This window comes from Nicotiana sylvestris, chromosome 9 (genome assembly GCF_000393655.2).
Source record: "Nicotiana sylvestris chromosome 9, ASM39365v2, whole genome shotgun sequence".
Taxonomy (NCBI): domain Eukaryota; kingdom Viridiplantae; phylum Streptophyta; class Magnoliopsida; order Solanales; family Solanaceae; genus Nicotiana; species Nicotiana sylvestris.
Window position 1 is genome coordinate 26,717,602 of NC_091065.1, and position 10,268 is coordinate 26,727,869.

Genomic DNA, 10,268 nt, shown 5'->3' on the forward strand with positions numbered 1-10,268 from the left:
CACCTCCACCCACATACCAAACACCTCCACCCATGTACCAACCCTCATCTCCCAGATATTTCTAACCAGCCACTACCTATCACACCTATAATTCCCAACCATCTCATTATCAGTGACCTCCAACTCACCAGAACTACCTAAGACCCCGACCTAACTTTGATCGCAAACCACCCAGACAATACACCGCTATTGCTGACCCTATCGACCAGCTGTACGAAAGTCTAAAAGCTGCTGGTTATGTCACTTCTATTCCAACTGTGGCAGTGGAGAACTCATCTCAATGGGTCAACCCAAACAAAACCTGTTCATACCATTCCAGTATGATGGACACAACATTGATGGGTGCCGAATGTTGAAAGATAAAATCCATACATTAATTGACAACAAGGTTATACAAGTAAAAGAAGCTGGAGTCAACGTCCCCAACAATCCTCTCCAAGATCATAGGGGCGGTGGGATACATGTGATAGAAATGGATGAAGAATGGGATCCTGAGGGGTCAATCGGGCTTATTCGAGAGGGCGATACCTTTAAACTTGCAGTCACACTCACTCCTCTTGTAGTACAGATGCAGTCTCCAATCGAGGTTAAGGTAGCCACATCGGTTCCATTTGAGGTAGAGGTAGCTCCACCTGTAGCTACACCTATTCTATTTGAGGTCGAAGTGGCCACACCTTTCACAGTGACAGTATCAACCACACCTACTTTCGATTCCAAAGCAATACCCTGGATTGCATTGCTGAAGCTAGGAGAAAGAGAAAGGCAAAGATGGAAGAATCTAATACTGCACAAGGAATGACAAGAACCGGAAGGGTCTATACACCTGAACACTTGGGAGGATCGAGTAAGGAGGCCACTACCAAGCAACCTATCATTGAAACAAGGCCAGACGATCTTTTTAGGAAAGTATAGGCGAGAGAATACTCCATCATTGATCATTGAACAAAACCCCCACTCAGATATCCATCCTATCACTATTTCAAAATTCAAAGGTGCACAAGAATGCTTTGATGAAGATGTTAAATGAAGCTTACGTACCCAACAATATCACCTGCGGAGAAATGTCCAACATGGTAGGGCATGTGCTGGAAAGTCATAAGATCACCTTCCACGAGGATGAATGATCGCCTAAAGGGTTGAATCATAACCGAACATTGCATATTATGATACAATTTGAAGACAAATTCATTGCCAGAGTCCTGATCGTTGGAGGTTCAAGCCTCAACATTTGTCCATTGGATACTCTGAAAATATTGGGCAAAGGATTCCATGAAATATGGACAGGAAGTATGAACGTGAGAGACTTTGATGGGTCTCAAAGGGCCACGAGTGGGGAGATTAATCTTTGTCTGCAAATGGGGCCAACTTGGTTTGATGTTGAATTCCAAGTGCTTGGCATATCAGCTACATACAATCTTCTGTTAGGACGACCTTGGATACATGCTGCTGGGGCTGTGGCTTCCACACTACATCAGGCCGTGAAGTTCGAATGGAACCATCAGGAGGTGATCATTCACGGAGATGGGAGTAACCCCATTTACACTAGTCAAACCATCCCGGTTATCGGGAACAGAAGAAGGTTAGGAGGGAAAACTTATCACCATATTGAACATGTCAATGCCGTTGAGAAAGAAAACTAGTGGATGTTGGCCCAAGTAAAGGTTAAGTTTTAAAGATTGACAAAGGAACTCAGTCATGAACTCGGTCCATCCCTCAGGTGCACAAAAATGGGCAGATTTGAGCATGAGGGTTGCACATGAAGGAGATAATCTTAACTTGGTGTATTTAATATCTCCTGATCGAAAAGGTTGCATAATTGATAAGGAGAAGGATTCCTTACTCAAAGAGAACATTATCCAAGATAGGGAAGGAGTTAGAAGTTGATATCAACTAGAACTCTTCCACCAAGGAAGAGTTGCATCAGAACTCTAGTTATTTCTTCATCTACCAATTATATAAATTGCAGGATGTTCTCACATTACAAGTGTTTCACAAAAACGCAGAAGTTAAACGTGAATTGAGAGCAAAATAGCGAGGCTTTTGCAAGCAGTTCGTGTGTGATTCAAGTGTGCAAACCTGAAGCTACAAGAACCAGCTCCATAAAGATTTTTATGTGTCTTTCTTTATTTCTAGTTCAATTGTAGTAGGTGTTTTTATATTGTACCTTTCAGCTTTATCTAGAGGCAATTGTAATCGGTACTTAGAGTATTCAAGTCAGAGTTAACTTGAAGTTGTCGCAACAGTTAGAGGCTAGTTGCTACAACGGGATTAGAGGTAATCCTTAGGTTTATAAAGAGTTTTGTAAATGTTGTTTTGGCTCAGTGATTTAGTGAAGTGTTGGGAAAAATCCTACTGAGTAGTAGGTCATGGTTTTTCATCTTTTGAGCCAGGTGTTTTCCACGTAAAATCTTTGTGTTATTTAATTTCTATACTTATTATTCCACAACAGTAGTAGTTGGAACACATAGAAGAACCAAGTCCTTCCATAATCAGTTTAAGCAAAAAATTGGACACCACACAAATCATTCCCCTCTTGTGTGGTATTGACGTATAAAATATCAATTGGTATTAGAGCAGGTTATCCCTGAAGAGGCTAACACCTTAGGAATAGATCAAGCTGAGCGCACCACCTGGAAACTGGGAAGGGCAATCCGCTGATAGGCCTCCACTCTTTAATGGCCACTACTACTCTTAGTGGAAAAACAAGATGAGAGATCACATCATCGGAGAAGACTATCAGCTATGGGATATTGTCACTAATGGTCCCCTAGCTACCATGAAGAAGAATGCTAAAGGAGTAGATGTGCCAAAAACAAGAGCTGACTGCAATGCTGAGGATTTGAGGAAATGAGAAAAGAATGCCAAGGCCACGAAATGGCTTGTGTGTGGACTTGGTCTAGACGAGCGCAGTAGAATTCAAAGCTATACCACTGCCAAGGAAATCTGGGACACTTTACAAGTGGCCCATGAAGGAACACCTCAAGTGAAGAGGTACAGAGGAACACTGCTGTATTCTCAATATGAGAATTTCACCATGAAGGAAGGGGAAACCATCCAAGAGATGTATACAAGGTTCACCACATTGACAACTGAACTTAGGTCTCTTAGAAGGGTTATTCTTGAAGAAAACAAGGTTAAGAAAATTCTGACAAGGGTTTTGCATGTTACTTGGGAAAGCAAAATCACTGCTATTCAGTAATCAAAGAACATTTCCACTCTTAAGTTGGATGAGCTAATTGGAAATCTCACTGCCTATGAACTTAGATGGAAAACCATGAAGATGGATGCACCCAAGAAGGAAAGGAGCCTGGCATTTAGAATCACTAATGGTGCTGATCTAGAGGAGGATGAAATGACCATGATCACAAAGGACATCAAGAAGTACCTAATGAGAGGAAATGGTCCTTCAAGAAGTGGAAGTCATAGCAAACTAAGGGTTCCTGAAAAACAAAAAAATGAGGGGTGTTACAAGAGTGGGAAGACTGATCACCACATAAAAAAATGCCCTCAATGGGAAATTGAATGGAAGAAGGAAAGAGCTAAACGAAGGGACGGGAAGAAGGAACAAGTTCAACCCAGGAAGAACAAAGGATCAACAAAGGCTATGGTTGCTGCCTGGGGAGAAAGCTCAGATGAGGACTCAGAATGTGAAGATGGAGATGAATAAGCAATTATGGCAATTGGAGAATCCGATGAGGAATCTGAGGTAAGTATAATTCATCTCAAAGACAAGATTAAATTTTTGTCTAAAGAAAGGCTATCTGAGTTATCCCTGGATTTCATTGATGAATTTGAGGATCTAAATAATGAAAAGGAACAACTGTCTAGGGATTGTGTGATCTTAAAAGCCAAGTGCAAAAATCTAGAATGTAGGGCTAATGAGAGTGACAATAAAAATGTTGAGTTAAAGAACCAGGTTCATGAACTTGACACCACTATCCTAGAGCTTAGATCTGAAAATCTAAAATTGAAATTGGGAACTGGTAAAAAGAAAACTGATCACACACAACTCACTTTAGAAGAAAATGTAGGAAAAATGAAAGATGAGTTGTACCAAAGAGATGAGCAGATAAGAGTCCTTAAAGAGGATATAAACAAGGTTAAGCACGAGCTAGACATAACCTGTAAATGGAATAAGTCCTCTAATGCACTTTCATGGCTACACAAATACCATAGTAGCAACAAGAGAGGACTTGGCTACGGGACCCCTACACCTAAGTGGGATCCCAAAAGCAAGTACCTCACACTTCCTGAGAATAAAATTTGCACAAACTGTAGTAAAACTGGTCACTATAAAAGTGAATGTATTGCAAAAGAAAAGTCTAGTCAAAAGAATAAAGATTTTGTTCAAGGGAAAAATAGGCTGCCAGGTTGGGCCAAAAAGAATTTAATTCACCCTTTTGCCCATAAAAAGGGACCCAAACTTGTTTGGGTTCCTAAGACTAACCCCTGATTTCTTTTGCCTGTCCAAGTGAAAGGGAGAAGCCAAATATGGTACATGGATAGTGGTTGCTCAAAGCATATGGCAAGTAGCAAGAACCAGTTCCTTTCACTTGAGGACCTCAAAGAAGGTAATGTCTTCTTTGGAAAGGGAAGAAAGGTGAGATCATTGGGGTTGGAAAGGTAGGTAAGACCGATTCTCACTCTATTGAGAATGTCTACTTGATTGATGGCCTAAAATATAGCCTAATCAGTGTATCACAAATGTGTGATAGAGGTAACTTGGTAGCATCCACCTCTACCAAATGTTTTGGGATAAATCTTACCACTAACAAGATTGTTTTGCAGGGAAAAGAGTAAACAATATTTACATTGTAGATCTGTCCACACTTTCAGAAAATGAACTCACTTGCTTAAGTGTGTAGGATAATGTTCCCCTCCTTTGGCACAAGAGACTCGGACATGCCAGTCTGAGTCAACTTAACAAATTAGTCTCCAAGGACTTGGTAATAGGACTGCCTAACATCAAGTTTAAGGAAGACAAAGTTTGTGAGGCTTGTGCAAGGGGGAAGAAGGTAAAAATCTTCTTTTAAATGCAAAAAAGTGGTAAGCACCACCAGATCGATAGAACTGGTCCATATGGATCTCTGTGGTCCAATGAAAACATTAAACAGAGGTGGTAAGAGACATGTTATGATGCTTGTTGATGATTACTCTAGGTTTAATTGGACATTGTTTTTAACATCTAAGGATGAAGCATTTGACATGTTTATTTATTTTGTTAGAAAAACTCAGAAACAACTAGGTAATCAATTTGCATCAATTAGGTTTGATCACTGAATTTGAAAATGCTACGTTTGCTGAATTTTGTGATGAGCATGGCATAGATCATAATGTTTCCGCCCTTAGGAATCCATAACAAAATGGAGTAGTTGAAAAAAATAATAGGATACTTGAAGATATGGCTAGGACTATGCTTCTTTCTAGTAGACTACCCCAGAGCTTCTGGGCAGAAGCTGTAAACACTGCATGTTACATCATTAATAGTTGCATGACTAAACCTCTTGTTAAGAAGATTCCCTATGAGTCACTTAAAGGGAGAAAGCTAAATATATCCCATCTTAGGGCATTTAGATGCAAGTACTTTGTTTGCAATGATGAAAAATATTCTGTAAGAAGGTTTGATCCCAAAAGTGATGAGGGAGTATTCTTGGAATATTCTTCACATAGTAAAACATATAAGATATATAATAAAAGAACTATGTGTGTAGAAAAAGGTGTATATGTTATTTTTTTAAAAACTAACATTCTTTCTGAGAGGCAGGAACACGATAATGAAGAGATTGGGCTGATAAGAAATTCAAATGGTGAAAGCATAGTCCAGCCTGAAGATGCATCACAAGTAGGAACATGTGATAGAACAGGTCCTTCCACCCGGGGCAATGTGACAGGGGGAACTGACTAGAGAGGAACTGATCCTCAAACCTCGAGGGAACTTGTTCATGATCCTATTCCTCAATAACAAATTCAGGAAGCAACAACCAAAAAAATTGACACTCTTATTGTAACATCCACGAAATTAGATATAGATGAACCTGGTTCATCTGTTGATCAGAAGTTGTATAGGGGAATGATTGGTTCTCTTTGGTATCTTACTGCTAGACCTGACATTGTATTCAGTATAGGTCTTAGTGCTCGAGTTCAGGCAAATCCAAAGAAGTCCCACTTGACTACTGTCAAGAGAATATTGAGATACTTGAAAGGCACCACTGACCCTTGCCTTTGGTATCCAAAAGGTAGTAATTTTAACCTAGTGGGATATGTTGATGCTGACTATAAAAGTTTCGTGGTGGATAGGAAGAGCACCTCAGGTATGGAACACTTCCTTGGGTCATGTCTCGTATCATGGGCCACTAAAAAGCAGAATTTAGTGGCCTTATCCACTGCTAAAGCTGAGTATGTTGTTGTTGCCTCTTCTTGTGCTCAACTACTATAGATCAAACATCAATTATTGAAATTTGAAATTGATGTTGGTTGTATCCCTATTTTTTGTGATAACACTAGTGCTATTAGTATGATAAAGAACTCGGTCCATCATAAGAGAACTAAGCACATAGATGTTGGGCACCATTTTTAAGGGACAACTATGAGAAAGGCTTGATCACTATGGAGTTTTGTGCTACTGACAAGTAAGTTGCTGACATCTTCACAAAAGCCTTAAGTAGAGATCACTTTGAGAGGAACATGTTGGAATTAAGGATGATTAAGATCACCTAAAAGGACCAGTTCAAGGTTAAACGAAAAAAAATATTTGGTTAGAAAGTCTGTAAATTGTGTATAATTAGATTAAATGTTGATCAATCTCATACTTTCCATAGAATACTCTTGTGCCATGTGTTAAAATGACTCATTAATCTCTAATGATATTTTCTCTATTTTGGCAAGTTTAGACTTACACAAGAAAATTATCAGTGAAGAACCTGGTTCATCAAGATAACACAATATGTTTTCCACATTCTGCATAATTTGAAATAGCTATATTTGGATCATAAGCAGAGTCCCACCATATACCAAAGTTCTTGTGAACTTATCCGTTACAAGTAAACCAGTTACGTTTAAGACTCCTAGCCATATTAAACTACCTAGATTCTTTTAATTCTGCTACTCAGGGGGAAGAAAGTGGTTCTTCTAAAACTGAAAAAGTATCTTCTGATTCTAAAGTTTCTCCTGATACAATTTCTAAAGTTAATACAAATTTGGAAAATAGATTTGTAGGATCTATAGCAGGTGTTGAGACTACAAAATCTGGAGAAGTTGGTGGTAAAAATGAAAAAGAAAAAAAAGGAGAGCAAGGGTGCTAGGAGTACTGTGAGGGGAAAGGGGACAAGTGGCTGATTCTTCACCCACTCCTGTTAGTTTAACCAAAGATGCAGTTGCAATGGTTGTTTAGGGAGATGAACCTGACTCATCTGTAGAGGAAATCATCGCAGACTAGTAGAAGAAAGAGACTGAAAGCTATAATCTATCTTCTTGATAGAGTTATCAACGACACCAAAACTCATACCATTCCCTATGGCTTAATTCTTACAACTGTGCTTGCACATTTCAATGTAAGGCTGAAGAAGAGGTTGGTTGAGGCAGAGACTGAGAGAGATGCTCTCAGAACTGAGTTGGCAAGAAAAAAAGGGAAGAATGATGGAATTCTTCAAGATATGCTGAAACTCCTCCAAGTCAAAAACCAAGCACCTAGTTCTTCCCAGCATTAAGCCTCGTAGCCTAGTCTAGATTAACCAGTGACCCAATTCGGGACTTTTTGTTTCTTTTGCTCATGTTTCTAGTATTTTTATTTCTTCTTATGCTCTGTGGTAGAATCTTATCAATCATCAATGAAATTCACTATCTTTTGCTCTAACTATTTTTTTATATTTCTTTGATGGTTAAAATTCTTAGCTTGATCTATGATGATTAATCCATAATTGCATTTGAAGTAGCCCCAGTGGCCATGAGTAAGCTTTAAAATCTGGTTATCTCACATTTATGCAATTTTTCGATGATTCCAAAAGGGGGAAAAAGGTTGAGTTTACACTTTGAAATGATGTTTATAACCTAATGTACCTGGTCCTTGATGATAAGTGAAATATTTCTAACTTTGCATTGATGTTGAGCTGAGTTCTAGCAGGGCCTAAGTGTATGAAAACCACAGAGTTTATCATCATCAAAAAAGGGGAATTTGTTGGCCCAAGCAAAGGTTATGTTTTGAAGATTGACAAAAAAACTCAGGCATGAACCAGGTCCATCCCTCAGGTGCACAAAAACGGGCAGATTCGAGCATGAGGGTTGCACGTGAATGAGATAATCTTAACTTGGTGTATTTAATAGCTCCTAATCAGAAATGTTGCATAATTGATAAGGAGAATGACTCCTTACTCAAAGGGAACATTATCCAAAATAGGGAAGGAGTTAGAAGTTGAGATCAACTAGAACTCTTCCACCAAGGAAGAGTTGCATCAGAACTCTAGTTATTTCTTCAACTACTAACTCTATAAATTGCAGGATGTTCTCACATTACATGTGTTGCACAAAAATGTAGAAGTTAAACGTGAATTCAGAGCAAAATAGCAAGGATTTTTGCAAGCAGTTCGTGTGTGATTCAAGTGTGCAAACCTGAAGCTACAAGAACCATATTGAAGAACCAGCTCCATAAAGATTTTTATGTGTCTTTCTTTATTTCTAGTTCAATTGTAGTCGGTGTTTTTATATTATACCTTTCACCTTTATCTTGAGGCAATTATAATAGGTACTCAGAGTATTTAAGTCAGAGTTAACTTGAAGTTGTCGCAACAATTAGAGGCTGGTTGCTACAACGGGATTAGAGGTAATCCTTAGGTTTATAAAGAGTTTTGTAAATATTGTTTTGGCTCATTGATTTAGTGAAGTGTTGGGGAAAATCCTACTAAGTAGTAGGTCGTGGTTTTTTCACCTTTTGAGCCAGGTGTTTTACACGTAAAATCTTTGTGTTCTTTAATTTCTGTACTTATTATTCTGCAACAGTAGTAGTTGGAACACATAGAAGAACAAGGTCCTTTCATTATCAGTTTAAGCGAAAAATTGGACACCACACAAATCACCCCCCTCTTGTGTGTTATTGACGTATAAAACATCAATGTGAGTAACAAAATAGAAAGCATACTGGCATGGTTTGGGTATGAACCCGACAAAGGTCTTGGGAAGAATCTCCAAGGCATTACCAGACCAATACAGCTGAAACGTCATGGTACTACCTTGGGGCTCGAATACCAATATACATGGCAAAAGTATGATGATTGGTCGCCTCCGTGACGTGGACCTTATTACCCTCTCGAGCAACCAGTGCCACATCTGGGTCAAACTTTTCACCGGGCTAATACAATATGGGGAATGGAAGAGGAAGAAGCGTTAGCTGAGATCAATGCAACAAGCTCACATTGGCTATTCGCCGCCTGGGGAATAGATGTCATCGGTCCGATCGAGCCTACTGCTTCAAACAGGCACATGATTATTCTAGTGGCCATTGACTACTTTACAAAATGGGTAGAGGCCGCATTCTACAAAGTTGTAACCAAGAAAGTCATCATAGACTTTGTCAAGGATCATATTGTTTGCCGATTCGGTGTTCCTGAGTCCATTAACACTAATAATGTTGCCAATCTCAACAATGATCCGATGAAAGCCATGTGTGAAACTTTCAAAATCAAGCACAAGAACTCCACAACATATAGACCTCAGATGAGTGGAGCCGTAGAAGTCGCCAATAAGAACATTAAGAAGATACTAATGAAGATAGTAGAAAACCACAAACAATGGCATGAGAAGTTACCCCTTGCCCTATCGGGGTACCGCACTACAGTTCGCACGTCAACTAGAGAGACTCCCTTTTTACTGGTTTATGGCACCGAAGCTGTCATCCCAGCCGAGGTAGAGATTCCTTTCTTAAGACTCATACAGGAAGCCGAACTCAGCGATGCAGAATGGATAAGGAGCTGCTATGAGCAATTGGCCCTTATAGATGGAAAGAGAATGAACGCAGTATGTCACGGTCAGCTTTATCAGAACAAAATGTCTAGAGCTTTCAACAAAAGGGTCAAACCAAGATAGTTCGCACACGGACAACTGGTGCTGAAGAAATCTTCCCTCGTCAAGATGAAGCCAAAGGGAAATTCTCTCCCAACTGGCAAGGTCCCTACATGATTCAGGTGCTAACAGGAGGAGCTTATATACTTACAACAATGGACGGAGAAGTCTGGCCAAAACCAATCAATTCAAACGCAGAAAAGAGATACTATGTTTAG

At 39.4% G+C, this 10,268-nt stretch overlaps 1 protein-coding gene across 1 annotated transcript; it reads left to right on the forward strand.

Annotated features, from left to right (window-relative positions):
* The first annotated feature begins 9,357 nt into the window (after positions 1–9,357).
* On the forward strand, positions 9,358–10,268 carry LOC138877366 (uncharacterized). The gene is made up of 2 exons (XM_070156971.1): positions 9,358–9,894; positions 10,044–10,268. The coding sequence occupies exons 1-2, from the start codon at positions 9,358–9,360 to the stop codon at positions 10,266–10,268; spliced, it is 762 nt and encodes a 253-aa protein (XP_070013072.1).

Excerpts from the sequence above, each read along its gene's own strand:
- LOC138877366 (XM_070156971.1), top strand. The coding sequence starts at position 9,358 with ATGGAAGAGGAAGAAGCGTTAGCTGAGATCAATGCAACAAGCTCACAT. Across the intron at positions 9,895-10,043 it reads AAGCTGTCATCCCAGCCGAG|AGCTTTCAACAAAAGGGTCA; the intron begins GTAGAGATTCCT and ends CAAAATGTCTAG.